This window comes from Coregonus lavaretus, assembly GCF_964263955.1.
Source record: "Coregonus lavaretus genome assembly, chromosome: 16".
NCBI classification, from domain to species: domain Eukaryota; kingdom Metazoa; phylum Chordata; class Actinopteri; order Salmoniformes; family Salmonidae; genus Coregonus; species Coregonus lavaretus.
The window spans coordinates 24,927,013-24,949,017 of record NC_140003.1 but is presented as its reverse complement, the minus strand read 5'-3'; the positions used below and the strand labels follow the sequence as shown (position 1 = coordinate 24,949,017).

The following is a 22,005-nucleotide window of genomic DNA, read 5'->3' as shown; positions in this document are numbered from 1 at the left end:
CCCCGCTGACCAGATGCTATCGGGGTATGCGAGAACACATACATAAACACATAAAACACCAAATACTCTCAGGGTATACATACATAAACACATAAAACACCAAATACCTGCGTATTTTGTCGGCGTATTTTATCAGCTTCTGTCTGGTGAAGGGGAACCCATGGCTGGGGCAGTAGATACAGTGCTGCACCAGAGAATTTTCATCCTCTGGTGCAAGCAATGTGGGTGATCCACTGCAACAACCATGGGTCACCCGGCCGCTCAACCAGGGTCTGCCGAGGTACACCATGCACCTTGGTAGATAAGAAAAGAAAACTGTTACTAGCAGATCAAATTCACATACACATGGTAATCTCCTAAAAACAAAAGATGCCTAACCTTGGCAGCCTGGCGGATAGCCATCCCTGCCCCGCAGTCCTCCATGGCATGGAACATGTCCACCTCACTCCACTGCTTCCTCTTGACTTTCTCCATGCTATGGTGTTAATACATGTAGCTAAATAACTTTGCATACTATACACATTTTAGAAAGATAACTCAATCTGAATATGTATAAGCATTTACATTTCAAAGCTAAGGCATTGAAAGGTGATGAAAGTTTTCACAATAACTGAAAGTGTACCCAGGTTTTTTGTTTGATGTTTTCTGTAATGAAAATGTGTGTCCCAATTAGATTAATATTGATGCATACATTGTAACATTTGACTAAATACTGCCTCTGTGTAGCTGTTGTAAGATTAAACATAGCCAACAGTGATGTGTAAAAAAGTTCATGGTTCGAAGTTCCAAATACATTTTTGCAGATTGTGCAAAACGCCTCCGTCAGAGGACTCCAATTTTGATATGGTAAAGCTTGACAACATTCAGCTGTTTTCGTGATATGTATTATCTAACGCTTACAATTTCTTTCCTTTTTGCTTACTTAGCAGTTCTATCAACATTTAGCAACTAAGCTAGCAACATTAGAAAATCCGTTAGCTATATTTCAGAGGTAAAAAGTTGGATATTAAATGATGTGTGGTCTGTCGCGCAGTCTAATTTTACAATATGCAGCGTGTTCCACAAAATGTGTACATATATAACTTTTTTGAAAACTCTCAAAACCTAACTTAACTTACATAAATTGCACTGAAAATCGGTGGTCAGCTAGCTAGAAGGGTATCATTAGTCGCAAAACTTACCGTTATTTTCCAGTCCATTTAAATGTTGAGCTCGAGGTGATTTAGTCCTCCAACCGCTAGAGAGTGTCCGAAGTTAGGGGCTGTCTGATGTTGGGGGAAAATTAGCTATCGTCATTCACTTTCAATTGTTACATTTGAATAAATCATTTGGATCTATTGTGCAGTTTATGTACACACAGCACATGGAGTAAATCAACAGTCTAAATGATGTTATCTTTTCCATACAAAGCAAAAAAACTAACAATAGACGAATTGTGTCGGTTGTTTAACCATGCGTTGTGTTGTTTTTCCTTCCTTCCTGTCTGTCCTGTGGATGTGTTATACAGGTCAGGCCCCTCTAAGCTGGTGGGCCACTCAGCATTGGTCTACCGGGACAGCATGCTTCTGTTTGGAGGAGGAGAGAGCCAGCACACCCCCAGGAGCTGTCTATGGAGGTACAGCTTCACCATTCAGACCTAAGTCACTCTACACATTTTGAATGGCGTTTCTATCTTAAACGGTGTAAGAGAAATAGTGTCCTAAATTTACATTTTACATTTTAGTCATTTAGCAGACGCTCTTATCCAGAGCGACCTACAGTTAGTGAGTGCATACATTTTCATACTGGCCCCCCGTGGGAAATAATAATAACTATAAGTCAGAAGTAAGAGAAAGATCTAGAGTGTGCTTGCTGAAGCAAGCTACACTGAATATATAATATAATAATATAAGATATGTAATTTTGCAGATGCCTTTCATCCACAGGTACAGCTTCACCACCCAGACCTGGGGTAAGCTAGCCGTGCTACCCGGCTCCAACCCACCTCCCCACAGGATCTACCACTGCTGTGCCGGCCTGGGCCCCAACTACCAGCCTGCCGTGACCACCACCACCAGCACCACCCTGACCCCCAGCACCACCATCAGAAATAGCCTGGACAGCAAGATACGGCCGTTCAAGAACAAATGCTTCCCATCCTCCTCAGAGACAGAGGGCACTATAGAGCTGGAGACGTTTAGTAGCTCGGAGAAGCTATTCACTGAAGTGGGGGACTATTGTAATGGTCTAAGTAGGAAGGACGCTCAGCGGATCGAGAACTGTCTGACCTTTGAGAACCAGGAGGCCTTCAGTAAGCAGTGGAGCTGTGAGGATATGGAGGAGGATGGTTCAGGTAAACCAGAGGAGAGCCATGAGAGCATAGCACAAAACCTGCCTGATTTGCTACTGGTGCTGGGGGGAAAGCCCTTAGTTGGAAATACGGTCATATCTGTGTGGCAGATGACACTGGCTGACCTCTGACCTTTGACCTCTGACCCAGAGAGAGAGGGATGGCATTTTGTAAACTATTTAAAAGAAAACTCGATATATTCTATGGAAATGTATCACAAAGCGGGGGGGTGATGCAGCTGCATAGCGTTCCCCTGCTAAGGTGTTATTAGTCCACATAATTTTTACTGAGCCCCAAATATACTGTACATATCTTAATCTTTGTTAATTCAGCTGAATAATCATTCAGATTTAAGAAAACAATTCAGCAAATCTATTTAGCAGATTATTTTTTATTTTATTTTTAACCTATTGTGATGAGTGTGATGAAAGGAGTTAGGCGCAGGAGGGTAATCACCGAATACAGAGTTTATTCCTTCGTTGACACATAAATGCGCTCAAATAGCGATCAACGAAACAGGCACAGGGGAAACTCTAATCCCTGGCAATACACTGTAACGGTAGAATCCAATAAAATATAGGCACAGGGGAAAATCTACCCTGGCAACAAAATGTACGAGTAGCTCCACCGAGCTATACTACTCTCACAACTAACAATCACCCACAAGGACAAGGGGGCAGAGGGAACACTTATACACAGACTAATGAGGGGATTAGAACCAGGTGTGTGTGAATGACAAGACAAGACAAATGTGATGATGATTGGGGCGGCAGTGGTTAGTAAGCCGGTGACGACGAACGCCGAAGCCTGCCCGAACAAGGAGGGGAGGCGGCCTCGGCCGAAGTCGTGACACCTATATTCCGAAGTGTTATGTTTTAGATTTGTATTTTCTTTAGGAATGTAGTGGAGTAAAAGTAAAGGTTGTCAGTAAATAAATAGTAAAGTACAGATACCCCATAAAACTACTTAAGTAGGACTTTAAAGTATTTTTACTTAAGTACTTTACACCACTGAAAACCGGTCAGTAAGGGCAATGGTGAGAGCTATTACCATCAAGTAGGGTGTGGAAGGGGATGGCGTATGAGCGTAAGCTCTGGCTCCGAGGCTCGAGTGTTGAGTGTTCAATCCCAGTGCTAGGCACTCGTTTAGAATTTTGGGATTTTAACCCTATCCCAAACCTTAACTCTTACCTTAACAATTTGGAATGAATGCCTAAACTTAACCTTCGAAATGTATGTTAATGGTAAAACATCAGATTCTGCAATGACACTGTGAGAGCTTGTTGGTCATTCCACCAATTAGGTGCCCTTGGGTAGTAAAAAACCCAGTTTTATTTCACTTAATTTTAACATTCTGTCATAAAGAACAAATGTTCAACTTCATAAAAAACATGTTTTCCCATCTCAACAGGTTAAATTAAAAAAGGACTATAGAAAGTTCCTGTTAAAGTAAAGATTCACCCATTTTGAATATTATATTGTTTTTGTGCATCTCTGAGCAATGTTCTATCGGTTCCCTGGGTCAATTCATGTTTTCATGTGTATCTGAGAAATTGCTGTTCATACAGACAGAAATTTGGCAGGTATGAGGTAGCGTTGAGATAAAGCTGCTCTCACTACTCTGGAAGTTAATAGGATAACGACTTTTAGATCGCGAAAACGTCTATCATACATGTCAGATTTCAATACTGGCCGATGTCATAACGCGGTAGGTTGTCGTCTCTCGAATGAGCCATTGATCATATTGTAATGACCCGGGTTGGGTTATAAAGGAAAAGGAGACGGACACCAGGTGTGCAGGGCAGAACACAGGTTTATTCCTAAACTGGGCTATTGTTCAGGCCACAGCCCACGCCGCTAAATTCAGAACGTACGCAAATACACAATGTCATGTTAAGTGGCAGACTCATAGGAGCAGGTCAGGACCCCGAATAGAAAGAGAGAGAGATGAGACAGTAGCCCCTATTTATGCATTTCAAAACCCTGCGGGATTACCCATCATACCCCCCAACCTTTCTATCTGTCCTGGCATATTTAACCCCTGCTAGCACCCATGAGAACAATAACACACCCACGAACACAGAACACAATACCGGGTCGTTACAATATTTCTGCGATATTCCTACCTCGAGAAACTTGTAATTGAACAGAGGGTCTAACACATTTCTCATATAAAGCTGGAGACGTTTAGTAGCTCGGAGAAGATATTCACTGAAGTGGGGGACTATTGTAATGGTCTAAGTGGGAAGTATGCTCAGCGGATCGGAAACTGTCTGACCTTTGAGAACCAGGAGGCCTTCAGTAAACAGTGGAGCTGTGAGGATATGGAGGAGGATGGTTCAGGTAAACCAGAGGAGAGCCATGAGAGCATAGCACAAAATCTGCCTGATTTGCTACTGGTGCTGGGGGGAAAGCCCTTAGTTGGACACACGGTCATCTCTGTGTGGCAGATGACACTGGCTGACCTCTGACCTTTCCTATCGGACCTTGTAGTCATGGCAGATAATATTCAAATTTTTGGTGACTTTAATATTCACATGGAAAAGTCCACAGACCCACTCCAAAAGGCTTTCGGAGCCATCATCGACTCAGTGGGTTTTGTCCAACATGTCTCCGGACCTACTCATTGCCACAGTCATACCCTGGATCTAGTTTTGTCCCGTAGAATAAAAACTGTGGATCTAAATGTTTTTCCTCATAACCCTGGACTATCAGACCATCATCTTATTACGTTTGCAATCACAACAAGGACCATCATAAGCTCTGTCAGATTTCAATACTGGCCGATGTCATAACGTAGGTTGTCTTATCATATTTTTGCGATATTCCTACCTCGAGAAACTTGTAATTGAACAGAGGGTCTAACACATTTCTCATATTTGTCTGCCTCTTCAGTCCAGGGTGCATTGCATGGTGCCATTGCAAATGTTAGACACCAGTCTGAGACACCTCGATCTGCAGATGAGATTGTAGACTCCTAAATTGATAGTGCAGTTTGTTTAGGTGATTTTACAGCTAACTAGCTACTTCACATGCTGATATTGATTGTGTGTAGCTAGGTTTGCTAGCTAGCTACCTTGCCAGCCCATAGAGAGAGAATTGCAATGTGGGTTTTGTAGTCAACTTGAGCTGCAACAGATTTCCACAACAGTTTTCACATGTTGCTACCAACCTTATTAGAACGAAAAAATGAAACATTTGTTCACCCAAAAATATTGTTCTCACATATTAGTGTTAGGTAACACTGTAAATTATAGGAATTAGTGGTTTTGGGTGGATTTCTCATTTAAGTGCCTAATACAGTAACAGGGTTGACCTTAACAGGGTTGACAACTGTAACAAAGGGATTTAAATCATCCATAAATCCCCTTGTGACGGGGGAATGAAAGCTTGTTTTGTGCAACCGGGAAGGGCTTTACAATGATGGTGAAAACTTGATGAGAAGGCACAGAGTTGTCAAAAGCATTTATTCATATTAAAAAATCTGTCTGTTATGCATATGCTGATAAATATAAAATATATTACATATATATGCAATGTGCTCTCACTCCACATGATGGCGCCAGGTACCAACGAAGATTGTTGGTAGTTCACACACAATCAATGAATGAACACAGTCAAGTGGCTACAGAGAAGCCTTTACAGGAATGGCCCCATGGGCAAAATGACTTTGACCCCTGGTCTAAAGGCTCTCTCTGTCAATCATGATGAAGACCACTGAATATGGGCATGATTTAGAGTGTAGTAGGCCTATGAAGCAAAAGCCCTTTTGAGTCATGTTGCTTTGACCCTATTTGTGCAGTGGTATAGGGTTCAGCTTCATGAATGGCATAAATGATTATTAGAATTCAAGGCACACTTAACCAGCATGGCTACCACAGCATTCTGCAGCGATACGCCATCCCATCTGGTTTAGGTTTAGTGGGACTATCATTTGTTTTTCAACAGGACAATGACTCAACACACCTCCAGGCTGTGTAAGGGCTATTTTACCAAGCAGGAGAGTGATGGAGTGCTGCATCAGATGACCTGACTTCCACAATCCCCCGACCTCAACCCAATTTGAGATGGTTTGGGATGAGTCGGACGGCAGAGTGAAGGAAAAGCAGCTAACAAGTGCTCAGCATATGTGGGAACTCCTTCAAGACTGTTGGAAAAGCATTCCAGGTGAAGCTGGTTGAGAGAATGCCAAGAGTGTGCAAAGCTGTCATCAAGGCAAAGGGTGGCAAATTAAAGAATCTCAAATATAACATATATTTTGATTTGTTAAACACTTTTTTTGGTTTCTACATGATTCCATATGTCTTATTTCTAAGTTTTGATGTCTTCATTATTATTCTACAATGTGAGAAATAGTACAAATAAAGAAAAACCCTTGAATGAGTAGGTGTGTCCAAACTTTTGACTGGTACTGTACATCAAGGTCTAACAGCCCTTGCTTTCTGGTCGTCATCTTGACACTTTCCTCAAAAATAATGAACAGAGAGTTTTCAGATTAATGACTCAACAGTGTAGTGGATGTTTACGCAATGGGTGGCACTGTTTATTTTATTTTTCCCTGTGCGTAAAAGCGCACAGATGGCACGGGCCTTTCAGTATGAACACTGCATTATGAACAGTATCCCATTGCAGTAAATTTCCTAAGTTTATCTATAAGTCCCGAGTTATCTACGTACAAAACACAGAAACAGAGAAACACACACACACACAGGCCTATGTCCCTATGTGACTATCTAACAAAGCTTCTGCCTGGAAAAATAACTATACTGTTGCCTAATCCACGACCACGCTTGAACGTTGGCTAATGCGACAGTTCACTTGCCCCACTAACCTACATCAAGGTCAGGACGTGTTGATATATTTAGACAGCCTTTGCTTTCTGATCGGCGTCTTGGCACTTTCCTCAAATAGAATTAACTGAGGTTTCAGATTAATGGCTCAATAGTGTAGTGAAAGTGTTTCAACAAAAGGTGGCGCTGTTTATTTCGTTTTTCCTCGTGTGTAAAAGCGCACAGATGGCACGCATCTTCAGTATGGACACTGCATTATGAGCGGTATCCCATTGCAGTCAAGTAATTTGCCTATCATGGGTTATCTACATACAAAACCGAGTCGTTCAATGTCGGAACTTGTGAGTACCTTACAAAAATGTGACGGTTAAAACACATTGTGTGTGTGTGTTACGTGCGTCCGTGTTTATATTTGTTCGTTTCATCTGTTTGTTTGTTTCAGATACCGTAATACCAACATATATATAAAATCGTCCCATTGCCAAAATAGCTCCATATTTATTAAAAATGACAATCTGTTTTAGGCTTATAATAATAAATAAATAAATTATGAGGTAATGAAGTGTAAAATTATAATGTAGAAATTGATATTTGGGGTTAAAAGGTGTCACTACTGTATTCTAGTGCTTTTTATTGTAACCATAGGAAAGTCTTCCTCTCTCCATCCTGCGCTATGCTTTCCTTCCAGATAGTTTTAGCAGCGGTGTATAATCCCTTGCGTCCTGTTGGTGGAACTCCCCACGTGGTTTCAACTCCTGTATAAAAACTTTCGGTGTGCGGTGGGCTCCGTGTTGTGATTGCAAAGGAGAAAATTGTAAAGATAGCAGCATCTCTTTCAGGACGCAGAGTCGTCCCATACACAAGCGCATAAGGTAGTCTACTCAAACTCACCAGTAGACAAACAAGACAGTGATCTAGGGATGAGTTGGGTATGAATTGGATTGCAATTTAGTTGGATTCCTAAAGTTGCGTTTATAGGAGTGATTTTAATGTAAAGGCAGTGGTAACCTCATATTCGGGACTTCACATCAGACGTTTCGCCTCCTGATCGACGGATACAAAGCCCGCGTACCGGTGAGATACTAAATGTGGTTTGCAAAGGTTATGGAATGTAATAATTCGTTTTGTTAAGTTTGAAGTAATGGCATGCCAGACGCGGTAGTGCCATTCAGTTAGCCTCCAACACACTGTGATCATTTCGAATTCGCCGGTCAAGAACGCCGGTCAAGAACCAACACCTCTGGAATTGTGCTTTAGAGGAGAACTGGACTGTAGTGCACTTCACAAAAAGGACCCAAGCTTTACAGGGCTCGAGAGGAAGCAAATAAGAAAATATGGAATAATCAATTTGCTCTTGACAGCAACCTCTTTGGAATACAAAAACCACATGGACTGTTTTGGATTACCCTAACGTGTGCATCAATCATAGTTCCATGTGTAAACTATTCCCGGTGGCCCAGGGGTGGATATTTACCGGGATGGAAAACTTGTGAAGTAGCCTAACCCTCTTTCTTTGCTCTCTGTATTCAATAACCAAAATTCTTCCTCTCCAGCGTGCTTGGGAATTCCAGTCTCAAAAAGAGAAAATGAGAAGATATAATCTCACATTGGCTTGTTTAATGGCTTGCATACTTTCCATCCGCTGTACTTTGGGCACAACGGTTACGGGTACGGGCACAACTGGGGCAGAGACTCAAACCGTCGCCCAGGAGTCGTGCGCTTCGTGCGGAATGCCGGAGGCGTCAGAAAGGGTGGATATAGACTTATTGGAAGCAGTCAAGAGGCACATCTTGAACAGGCTACAAATGAGAGAAAGACCCAACATCACTCATCCTATCCCGAAAGCGGCGATGGTGACAGCGCTGAGGCGGCTTCACGCCGGTAAACTACGAGAAGACGGAAGGGTTGAGATCCCCAACCTTGATGGACAGGCTGCCTACAGTAACGAGGTGCAAGAGACGTCGGAGATAATCAGCTTCGCAGAATCAGGTAGCCTAATTATCAATAATCAGAGCATTTATCTAACTCTCATTTCTCTCCCTTTATTTTCCTGAGTCATGACTACATTTCAAAAGGTGTAGTAGTAGCATTTAGCACGTTTTCCACTCCGAGGATTCGAGGAATTACTATTCATATCAGGACAGCCATAATTGCGCAGGCTACAACCCTACATAATCACGATATAATTGCCTCATAAACGAGATCGAATGCCTCATCTGATGGGATTTAGTGGGTTTCGTAAAGTTCTCAACCCAGATATGTGTAGTCTATTATAGCCAATGCCTTTAATTTTCGTTTTCTGTTTCAAAGATACTATTTCCTTAAAATTCAAGTGCTTTACAACTGTCTTTCACTAAGTCAACATGACGCATAACATTATTCAACTTGCATGCATTCATTAATTTATTCATTCATTCATTCATTCATTCATTCATTCAACAACTCATTATAGAATCAAACCTTAAATGACCCCCATGTGTTGTCTAGGGAATAGTAAAGAACCCTGAGTCCCATTTCAGCAGTAAAACGTGCTTAGGCATAGAGCTCTATTTTAAGGGAAAACCCCCTCAATTGGCCATTTATCGAACTTTCTAAAAATGTGTATGTAGCTAAGTCTTAAGGGTCCAAAGAGAAACCCCTCCTTTCCCCCTTCATGTACACACAAACATACACACACACACACACACACACACACACACACACACACACACACACACACACACAGAGAGAGAGCGAGACACACAGAGAGACACACAGAGAGACACACACACACACTCAAATCTATTGTCTGTTAACAACTGAAACCAATAATTGCCAGGTTAGTGCTGTGAGAACATAATATTTTTAGATGTTTGTTTGTTTAGCAGTGAAAGCATACCATTAAGAAACAAAGTGAGATGCCGGTCCCACAGTGCAATGCTGTAGCACACAGTATACATTCAGCCTGGATGGGTTCCTAGCTGTCGCCCTCCAATAGGAACAATGGCGATTCTAGCATGTAAATCTTGGTGGGGAAAACATTTTTATTGTGGGATGCATGCCAACAAAGCCACTAAACAACACAATACTAAACAATACATTAATTGCACTATAATGGTGACAAACGGTGCCCACAAACTGTTAGGGCCTACATAAAGCTGTCCCAACAGCAGAGTCCCAACAGCAGTCCCAACACCTTACCACTGCTACACCTGGCTATCAGCGGAGCCTTGTCTGGCAGTGAAACAGTTCATTCAGCCTCATTTACTGCCTTTAAAAAAACATAGCTGATATGGCTGACTTGCTTAAACAAATGTGGTTTCTACTGACAATTGAGATGTACAAACTATGGCATAAGGGGACGACAAGCAGATAAGAGGCAATCCGAAATTTCGATTAAGACATTAATGAGCGAGCCAGGACAGACGTAGTCAAAATAACTATTTGGTCAGCACTTTTGTAATGTACAGCAACAGAATTCAGAACATGGGCCGTTCTTACAGTGTTCTCCCTGTACACCAAGTCAGAACCGTAGGATAAATAAAGGGGGCATATAAGCAGACAATGAAAGCTCTTACAATATTCGATGATTACATTTCTCAAAAACAGGTTATAGGCTACACATGCACCACTGAGTCAGAACAGTAGGCGAAATTAAGAGGTGAAAATATACAAAATTATTAGGGTGAGGTACATGGGCTACTAACAGCTTACTACACAACAGTCACTTAGTATTACTTTCTTAGTTACAGTATACATATCTCCCTGGCATATTACATCATTTATGCAGCAGCATATAAGACATTTTTGGACTCATCTTGATGTGATGTGCTCACTTGAACAGGAAGGTGGCGCGGCGGTCCTTCGTGGGCAAATTTTGTCATCAAAGAAAGAGAAAGAGGCCGGATTTACAATTCTGAGTTGGATGACCGTTCAAAACATATTTTCCCAGTCTGAGCTCATTTATTCCCGACTTCCCAGTTGCAATGCTTGCAGTTAGCCACTGTCACCGATTCCTTCCAAACCACTCATTGTTGAATTTGCGATTTCCAACTTGTTGTGTGATGTTTACGTTTTATCTATAATTTCTCTTCGTTATTTCTCTTCATATGACAAGGATTAAAAAGGATTTGCCAGTAGATTGTCGACTTGATTCATGATGATGACTGCTAGCTAAGATTATGAAAGTAAGATGTTGACATGATCAGTCCATTCAAAGCTACTGTACATATAACGTGATTTGACATCATTATATCTGTGGCGAATGACATTGAGCCTTCTTGGAAGGGCACTTCTAATGTAACTCTATGGCAGGACCCAAAGGGCTTGAATTTTCGATGTCTACCCTTACTAAGGACTTATACTTGGCGGTGACATAGTGTCCCCATGAGTGACAGAACACTGAGACAATCACGGCGCAATGCTCCTATTTTCTGCTGGTTTACCCCACCACCACAGAAAGCACTGAGCTAGGCTGAAACACCTGCATTGTGGAGCTGCTTTACTCAAGAAAACCAAAAAGAGACCATGTTTGTATGCAGCTTTATTAAGTCAATGATATATTCATTTTTTTACATTGTTTGCAAACTGATATGTGACACGTATTAATGCCAAAATAAGATGCAAAACAGGCAAGGCAAAAAAAAATATATATATATATATATATATTTTTTTTGCTAAAATGTGGGGCTCAAAACAGGTGGGGCTCTGCCCCACCTGCCCTGAATGACGGGTCGCCACTGAATAGGAATGATGTGAGCACACTCATGACAAGGGAACAAAAGCAAGGCAATTATTGGGAGAGCACTGTGCATTCTTGCTAAACCCAATATGTCAACATTCAGAACAAAAAGCATGAGAAAACAAAAGAAAACGCTCAGAATAATGCATGAGACATTTGAGTCGTCGGTCGTGGGTTCGGGGGATGGAGAGATGGAGGAGGGGGGAGGGGGTGTATGGTGTGCCCATATCTCAGTTTTCTAAAGAATGCTTTTGTCATATAAAGGTTCATCCAACCAGGCCTCTTTGCTTTTTTCCATTATACACGATACCTTTGAGCCTTTGTGCAGCATTGTGCCATGGAACTGGCTTTGCTCCCTGCTCTCTAGACCCCCTCTGCCTTCAGGCCAGCTGGCACTCACCCCCAGAGCCCAGGCTGCCAGCAAGGGCATGGAGAGAGGGACAAGGCCCCTAGATCGGCCTGGAGAGAGGCAGCTAGACCAGGCCCAGGCACAGGCCGGGACCCAAGCAGAGGGACTTTAATGATGATGTCACTGTCAAAGATCAAGGTGTGTAGGTAGGGGCCTATGGGAGTTTCTGGTGCGCATTACTGGATGGCTGGTAGGGGCCTAGGGAAGTTTGTGGTGGGCGTTACAGAATGGCTGGTAGGGACCTAGGGGAGTTTGTGGTGGACATTACTGGATGGCTGGTAGGGACCTAGGGGGAGTTTGTGGTGGACATTACTGGATGGCTGGTAGGGACCTAGGGGAGTTTGTGGTGGACATTACTGGATGGCTGGTAGGGACCTAGGGGGAGTTTGTGGTGGACATTACTGGATGGCTGGTAGGGACCTAGGGGAGTTTGTGGTGGACATTACTGGATGGCTTGTAGGGACCTAGGGGGAGTTTGTGGTGGGCATTACTGGATGTCTGCAAAGTATCAGGCAAAAAAGTGTTGTATGAAGGTGTGGGACGCTGTCCTCTCTAGAGCGAGCCAGCTATAGCTCTTATCTCTTAGTCAGCATTCAGTCTCATGACCGCCTAGCAGAGCAGAGGCTGAGGCTTGCTGCCAAGGTTCCAGGTAAGGAACAGTGCCAACCACCCATCTCTTATGACACAGTCCCGCGTACCCTCGCTTTGGTGGAGGGATTCAATGTCCCGTAACCACGGGAGCGGAGCGGAGTGCAGGGGGAGATGTGTGCATCTCGATTGTCGTTGGTATAGCCGCTTGGACCTGTTGAACTCCCTGTGACTCCGGTCCAAGACACAAATGAGGACTTCATTATTGGATGTCATTAACTCTGGCCCAGTCCTTGGGTTGTGTCCCAAATGGCACCCTATTCCCTAAATAGTACACCAATTTTGACCAGAGCTTTATATAGGGAATAGGGTGCCATTTGGGATGTTGCCCTCACAGGCCTATAGGGCTGGCTGCTTGGTTTACTCTGGTACAGTCTTTCATGAAGACACGTCAATCATGCCCTGTCTGAAGCTGCTCCAGGCCGCTCCACACACACACTCAATCCAAGTGTGTGTGTGTGTCAGGTGCTCTGACTGACTGTAGATTCACCCCTTGCTCATACATCATTATGCATGTGTAACTGATTTTCAAAGCTTTTATTAAACCATCAAGAGTTAAGCTTTTTAAGTACAACTTCAAACTCACTCCTCCACCACTACCAGCAAAGCAGCTTACTAACTACTGGCCAAAAGTCCAGCTCTATGGGGCTTTATGGGGCTCTATGGGGCTCTCTGGGGCTCACCCTGACCTGCTCTGCTCTTTTCCCCTCTCCTCTCCTATTTCCCTGTGTGGGAATTGCTGGAGTGCTGAGCTGAGCGCTGTGCTCCAGCAGCCTAAGGGATGCCTGTCAGAGCCGTGTGTGTGTTTGTGTGTGTCTGACTGCGAGGCAAGGCTCATGTCAGCACAACGTTGCTCCGCGGCATTTGGTCTCTGTCGACACAGACTTTGAGTAATGAGCATAGCACCCTGCTACATGCATGCGTACACACACACACACACACACACACACACACACACACACACACACACACACACACACACACACACACACACACACACACACACACACACACACACACACACACACACACACTGCCTGTCGGCCTGTCTGTCTGTCTGTCTGCATGTCTGTCTGCCTGTCTGTCTGTCTGTCTGTCTTCCTGCCTGCCTGTTTGTCTGGCTACCTGGCCTGCCTGACCTGCCTGCCTGTCTGCTTACCAATTTCTTTGCCTGCCTGCCTGCCTGCCTGTTTGTCTGCCTGCCTGTCTAACTACCTGCCTACCTACCTAACTGCCTACTAGGGCTAGGAATTGCCAGTGATCTCACAATACGATATCATCACGATACTTAGGTGCCGATACGATATGTATTGCAATTCTCACGATTCAAATGATTTTATATGTATTGTGACTCAATACTGCGATTTTATTGCGATTTGATGTTCCAGACATTCAGTATTGCTCGCTATACAGTATGTCTGCTGCAGAGAGACATGAGAGAGCATGAGAAAATGAGTTATGATCAGTCATGTAAACAAAATGGCTGAAAACATGTTGGCTTACTATTTAAAATGAAGATGGAGAAGAAGCTATAGGATGAAAAATACCATCGTTTTGGCGCAGGTCCAGCCAACTAGCGTTAGCTAATGCTACCTAGCAAAAATAAATAAACACATATTTTTTACAAATCAATACTTGGAGTCAAAGTAATGATATAAATAGTCCCATTTCCCCCCCATCACTACTGCCTACCTGTCTGCCTGCCTATTTATCTGCTTGCCTGCCTGTTGTCCGTCCGTGTCTCTGTCTGTCTGTCTGTCTGTCTGTCTGTCTGTCTGTCTGTCTGTCTCTCTCTCTCTCTCTCTCTCCTCTCTCTCTCTCTCTCTCTCTCTCTCTCTCTCTCTCTCTCTCTCTCTCTCCCTGCCTGCCTTTTTGTCTGCCTGATTGCCCACCTGCCTACCTATCTACCTGCCCTGTTGTTGTGTTGGTGCCACAGGTGGGGACACGCTTAGGCAGCTGTAGCTCCAGCAGTGCTAGCTCCATCCAGAGAGAGAGAGGCCAACCCAGATATCACCCTCACCTCCCCTCCCCTGCCCTAACCCTGCCTGGCCCAGGAGCACATTGACCCCAGTCACACTCAGTCAGGCAGCACACCTCCTTGTTTAACTGGTCTCCTCCGTAACCTCCTCCCTCACCTCACCTCCTTCCTGAACTCACCTCCCTCTCACCTAACTCACCTCCCTAAAGCCTGGTTCAAGCACTGGCTATGTGTTTTTGTGGGATTTTAGAAAAGCAAAGAAAAGGTAAATAGTTTAAGTGTTTTCTAGCATGATGATTCTCAATCCACTTCAGCATCCAGTTTAATGTGGCCTAACATATTGGTCATAAAAAAAATATATGTATTTTTTTCACAGATGGGATATAGGGGTAAAGCTACAGATACACTCCACCGCATTTTTTTACAAGATCATATGACCATGCTTCAGTCCAGACTGTAGTATCTTTGTTGTTAGAGATTCAGACTGCCATCTTTCTCCACTCAGCACTTCATTGCCTTACACACAGTGTCACTCAGGGCACAAATAGAGAAACACCCTGGCCTAGGATCGCCCCTGCTGATCACTGGGAGCTGTTGAGGCAAGCAGCAAGGCATGGTAGGAAATGAGGCAAGGATAGATACTCCTGTCCTCGGACCATGACAGCAGTTAAATCAGGTGAAAACTGTTATTGAACCAATACCTTTACATCTACACGTCAGATGCATACTTTTCTTCTTACATTCTTGAGACTGCACCCTGAGGGTTCGGTATCAATATGCCTTGTTCTTTTGTTGTTGCCACAGGGATGGTTGTTTACACTGTATGTGTTTGTGTGAGTGTGTGTGGTACTTTGGCTCCCAGCTGACATACTGTAGCACGAGGCAGAACTAGTCTGAACAGGTCTGTGTGAAATTAATTTAAAGTCACTGTTATTGGAGTACGCTGTAGGCACAGGGTCGCTTTAAAAAGGACCATCTTTGGTGGCCAGCTGTTGACACCAACTCACGCTAATCAGTTTGCAAACAAAGTAATTTAGCCGCTTCAACATGTGCTCAGCCGAAGACGATCCTGGCTAACTCTTAAACAGAACCTTCTCGGTTTTCACAGTAATTTGGAAGACATCATTAGGCTTAAGAAAATATATGGCCGACCCCAAACCCCATTATGCCTTAGACATTTCGAATCTCTTCATTGTTTCATTTTAGAAAGTGGCCAGTGTCATGTAAATGGCTTTTATTTTTGCCTCATCATGCTTTTGGTTAGGAGGGCCACGCGCTCAATGCCAGGCTGCAGCGCGGCTGTCTCCTAATACCTCACTGGGGTCTTTGTGCTGTCAGTCTCAAAGGCTCCGGGTAGCTCAGGGGTTTTCACAGCAGTGCCTCACAAACACACAAACACACACACAGCACCTCACAGCGAACTCAATGAACCCCCCGGGGCCCGGGCCTTGTCCCACCCCCCTCCCCTCCTCCGTTCCCCCTCTTCTCTTCTCCTCCATTCCCCTTCTCTCCTCTATCTCTGGCTCTGTCGCTTGTCTTCACAATCAGACCTGAGGCCAACTGGGCCTGCTCCCAGAACTGGGCTGTCAGGAGAAACAGCCTATAAGGAACTAGGCTAATGTCATGTGATGTGTGAAAAAGAAAGTGGTGGAAGAGAGCAGAGACAGAACTGACTGAACTGCTCCCTCTCTGGCTACCTGCTTTGGGCACCTTGTGGATGTTTGTCCACTTCTTTCTCCCTCTTAAAAATGACACTCAGATGTAGTGTTACATAACTTTCATTCACAGAGACACCCACAGAGACACAAGTTGGAAAACTATGCGTTAAACTTTGAGAATTTTGTCAACTTTTCTAACCTGCTCTTAAAAATCATGTCAGTTTATTCTCTTGATCCTTGACTGTACAGCAGAGATCATTAACTAGATTCAGCTTCGGGATGATTTTTTTCTTGACCGGATGGCCAGGGGGCCGGAACATAATTACAAATAATTTGTAGACTGCAAATTGACCGCAAGAAGCCCAAACAGATATAATATTTGACTAAAACTATAATAATTTCAAACTTACAGTTGAAGTCGGAAGTTTACATACACTTAGGTTGGAGTCATTAAAACTAGTTTTTCAACCACTCCACAACTTTTTTGTTAACAAACTATAGTTTTGGCAAGTCGGTTAGGACAAGTAATTATTCCAACAATTGTTTACAGACAGATTCTTTCACTTATAATTCACTGTATCACAATTCCAGTGGGTCAGAAGTTTACATACACTAAGTGGACTATGCATTTAAACAGCTTGGAAAATTCCAGAAAATTATGTCATGGCTTTAGAAGCTTCTGATAGGCTAATTGACATTATTTGAGTCAATTGGGGGTGTACCTGTGGATGTATTTCAAGGCCTACCTTCAAACTCAGTGCCTCTTTGCTTGACATCATGGGAAAATCAAAATAAATCAGCCAAGACCTCAGAAAACAAATTGTAGACCTCCACAATTCTGATTCATCCTTGGGAGCAATTTCCAAACACTTGAAGGTACCACGTTCATCTGTACAAACAATAGTACGCAAGTATAAACACCAAGGGACCACGCAGCCATCATACCGCTCAGGAAGGAGACGCGTTCTGTCTCCTAGAGATGAACGTACTTTGGTGTGAAAAGTGCAAATCAATCCCAGAACAACAGCAACGGACCTTGTGAAGATGCTGGAGGAAACAGGTACAAAAGTATCTATATCCACAGTATGGCAGCATCATGCTGTGGGGGTGCTTTGCTGCAGGAGGGACTGGTGCACTTCACAATATAGATAGCATCATGAGGAAGGAAAATTATGTGGATATATTGAAGCAACATCTCAAGACATCAGTCAGGAAGTTAAAGCTTGGTCGCAAATGGGTCTTCCAAATGGACAATGACCCCAAGCATACTTCCAAAGTTGTGGCAAAATGGCTTAAGGACAACAAAGTCAAGGTATTGGAGTGGCCAACACAAAGCCCTGATCTCAATCCTATATAACATTTGTGGGCAGAACTGAAAAAGCGTGTGCGAGCAAGGAGGCCTACAAACTTGACTCAGTTATACCAGCTCTGTCAGGAGGAATGGGCCAAAATTCACCCAACTTATTGTGGGAAGCTTGTGGAAGGATACCCGAAACGTTTGACCCAAGTTAAACAATTTAAAGGCAATGCTACCAAATACTAATTGAGTGTATGTAAACTTCTGACCCACTGGGAATGTGATGAAAGAAATAAAAGCTGAAATAAATAATTTTCTCTACTATTTCACATTCTTAAAATAAAGTGGTGATCCTAACTGACCTAAGACAGTGAATTTTTACTAGGATTAAATGTCAGGAATTGTGAAAAACTACGTTTAAATGTATTTGGCTAAGGTGTATGTAAACTTCCGGCTTCAACTGTAGCTTACATTTGTATACAATCATATTATTATGTGTGGGAATACTTTGGAACAGATTTCCAAAATTAAAATCACTTGGCGCTGATTTGCTGGTGTTTTTACAGTCTTTTATGTCCAATAATTATATATATTTTTTTGTGCTCACAAAACTTGGGGGGCCAAATAGTTGGGGAACCGTGCTGTAAAGTATAGATCACTATATATCACTAAACCCACATTTCCCTCTCTTCTTTTCTTGATCAGATGAGCTGGCTTCATCTCAAGCCTCTAAGTCCAGCCTCTACTTCCTCATCTCCAGTGAAGGGAACCAGAACCTGTATGTGTCTCAGGCCAACCTGTGGCTCTACTTCAGGCTGCTGCCCACCGGCTCCGAGAAAGGGCATCGACGAAAAGTCACAGTTAAGATCCACTACAAGGAGGCAGGGACTGGGACTGCAGGTGGAGCCGGGGGAGGAACAGGGCCAGGGGGAGGAGGTCGGTGGACCCTGGTGGAGAAACGTGTGGACCTTAAGCGCAGCGGCTGGCACACCTTCCCCCTGTCAGAGGCCGTGAGGGCTGTGTTTGGTAAGGGCGGCCGGCGACAGGACCTTGAGGTGCACTGCGAAGGCTGTGAGGCGTCCAACGTGGTTCCTATCTTAGTCGACCCAGCGGACCCCTCACACAGGCCCTTCCTGGTGGTCCGGGCGCGGCAGGTGGAAGGGAAGCACCGCATCAGGAAGAGGGGGCTGGAGTGTGACGGGAGCAGTGGAGGCCTGTGCTGCAGGCAGCAGTTCTACATAGACTTCCGCCTCATTGGCTGGAACGACTGGATCATCGCACCTGCGGGTTACTACGGTAACTACTGTGAGGGGAGCTGCCCGGCGTACATGGCGGGGGTACCGGGGTCAGCATCGTCGTTCCACACGGCGGTGGTCAACCAGTACCGGATGAGGGGCATGAGCCCCGGCTCGGTCAACTCCTGTTGTATCCCCACCAAGCTCAGCACCATGTCTATGCTGTACTTCGACGATGAGTACAACATAGTAAAACGAGACGTGCCCAATATGATAGTGGAAGAGTGTGGCTGTGCCTGAGACTGTCTGTGACTTTTTAAACTTTGAACTTTGAAAGTCAAATCAAACGACTATAGTTAAAAAGTATTGTACAAAATGACCTTTTTGTACTATACACATATATATATTTAGTTATATGGAAGCACACCAACAGGTACAAACAAACATGTATTAATGGATTATTTATCTGTCTGAGCGAGGCCAGTTTCTGTCCATTCCATATTAAGAACTTCAGAATGGTTCCAGAGTTTTGAGAAGAGAAGGGAATGGTTGATCACCAAATTATATTATTTTTCTAGTTTGCCATTTTTAGATGAAAAATAATGGTACTTAATCTCTTCGCTGATGAAGATGGAAATAAAAGCGCTTATTGGCCCAGTGCAGTCAAAAACGTGATTTTCGTGTGTTTTATATATATTTCCACACAATGAGGTTGTAATAATACTGTGAAATTGCAAAAATTATGATAATGCCCTTTTAGAGTAAGAGTGTTTTGAAAAGATGGAGTTTTGGCCTGCCTGGTGACATGAACAGGCGATAAATTAGTTAATAGACCAGTAAGAAAGAGAGTTACAAACCTCTCTGCCAATAACAGGTCGTTTCCAGTTTCCCCTCCCCACTCAGACCACTCCCAGACAGTCCTAGCATAATTCTTGCTTGAGAAAATGCTCTTTGCTAAGAAGCTATTTTTGTTTCTTTTTGACCATTTTAATTCAAACAATCACAGTAAGGTACTTAATTGTTACCCAGAAATGATTTTATATTGAGATAAAAAGGGCTGCATTGGACCTTTAAGGAAGCTGACAGGTCCAGGATCAGCCAACCACACATTGGCTTCTTCCCCCTCCTGAGTACTGAAGCACACCAGGACATTGACAAAACAAAAGCACTGACAATGACAATTCATCGGCTAATACAATTAGAAACCCCAGCACTTCCATAAACTCTGTCATAAAGACACTATGACTGTCCCATCTGATCCGGTGGAATTATTACAGAAACTGTATCAGCCTGCGCTTATTATTGAATAAAGCCTTTCTGGGACTACACTCCTGTCCAAGTGAGGTGACGACACAACAATAACGTTGTTGACATGTTGTTGTTGACATTGGACCACTGCAGGCAATCACTCAGTTCAAAGGTGAAGATGGACCTTTGTGCACACTGCACTACTACACACACTTCATCCAGAGAACGCAGAGTCCACACTGCCCCTGCTTGTTCCGATAAAGTGGACGAGGAGGAGTCTCTTGTTAGGGGCCAACAGGGCATGATGGTGCAGTGTAGCACTTACAGACTAAACTCTTTAAATGCACACTCCCACTTCTAATAGCACTTGCATATTGAAATGCCTTCAAAGGGGTACTGAGTGTCCTGTCATAAATAAGTGCCACGTAATATATGCAATGTATAGTAACCCACCCATGCCCACGTATACAACTCTACCAGACTGAACTGATCTTTCTCCTCCTCTCCTAGTCTTTAACTCCTCTTATCAAATACTTGAAACGTGATCTTTCGCTTCTATTTTTCCAAAGCGAATGATTGTTAAGACATTTGCACTGAAAAGTTGCGTGATTAGTTAATAAACAAACTGCCATTGAAAAGTTATATTTTATAGAATTTGTTTTTGTTTTTTTTGTACAAAAATTATTTGACCTATTAATGGAACCAAAGAGGCCAATATTATTTTAGCTTATTATTATAATAAGATGGCGAGGCCATCACATTACTGTCTGTGTACAATACTGTTTGATAATAAGAGGCCTAATCTACGTATCAGGGTACAATATGATGATTCATTTCTTAGTTATATTATTTCCTTTCTCTATCTATTTTGTACAATAAACATGTGGAACACTTCATTTTTCATCTTAATTCTATATATATTTTTCTCCCGTTTTTTCTATTTAATAAAAATATATTTTTAGTTCCTGTTTCAGAATCATTTAGTCATATCAATGTCATCTGTACAGTTTATGTAAAATAAAATATGGTTTCTTAAAATATTTTGTAACTTTAAAATAAATGCTTACTCTGCATCATTATCGGATTCTCCAGTGTTGTGGTCAAAATCATTTTAGTGAGTCCTTTCAGGCACTCAACATTCAGCAGCCGCTAGGTATAAAAGTAGGGGGAGGGGTACACAACAAAACAGAAAGTACAAAACAAAGGAATATCAATAGCAATTTCCATCTATACTGCTCCATATGGATATACAGTATTAGCTACTGTCTGTCAGAACAGTACTAGTAGCTGTCCATCATTTGCTGAATGTAATACAGCTGATAGAGACAGTCACACACTGTACCAGGTTAATTCCTGAGGCTCCCCTGTCATTGTTGTGATGGTGGGTTGGGCTGGTCTCGTTGGGAAACAGCAGAGATCTGAGAGAGCCTAGATAAAGCAGCGTGTAGCCACATGGCCTTATTACATCACAGCCAGTGGGTTCCCCTGAAAGAGCCTTATCTGACTGTTGCTGTTTATCAGAGCCAGAAGTTAAGGTTGCCAACATGACAGGAGTAACTATGTGTCATTACCTTGTGTAAACAGAACGCGCCAGCACACCCACCAACGCGTCGCGTGTTTCTGCATGATCTCCTTGTACAACACAAGCAAAACACACACAAGCACAAACCGTTCAAAACATGCCACGTATTCCC

General features: G+C 43.2%; 2 protein-coding genes across 2 annotated transcripts in view; both read left to right on the top strand.

Moving 5' to 3' along the window:
• Nucleotides 1–2,701, top strand: part of klhdc3l (kelch domain containing 3-like) — a 9,396-nt gene extending 6,695 nt beyond the window's left edge. Inside the window, exons 4-6 of the mRNA XM_084179657.1 lie at nucleotides 1,346–1,350; nucleotides 1,508–1,615; nucleotides 1,926–2,701. Of these exons, the coding sequence (XP_084035783.1) occupies nucleotides 1,346–1,350; nucleotides 1,508–1,615; nucleotides 1,926–2,460 (648 nt within the window). The 3' untranslated portion in view covers nucleotides 2,461–2,701. The remainder of the gene's footprint in view (nucleotides 1–1,345; nucleotides 1,351–1,507; nucleotides 1,616–1,925) is intronic.
• A 5,207-nt stretch (nucleotides 2,702–7,908) lies between these two features.
• On the top strand, nucleotides 7,909–21,205 carry LOC311143284 (inhibin beta B chain-like). Its single transcript, XM_084179114.1, has 2 exons — nucleotides 7,909–9,107; nucleotides 18,534–21,205. The coding sequence occupies exons 1-2, from the start codon at nucleotides 8,705–8,707 to the stop codon at nucleotides 19,361–19,363; spliced, it is 1,233 nt and encodes a 410-aa protein (XP_084035240.1). The 5' UTR covers nucleotides 7,909–8,704; the 3' UTR covers nucleotides 19,364–21,205.
• The last annotated feature ends 800 nt before the right edge of the window (nucleotides 21,206–22,005 follow it).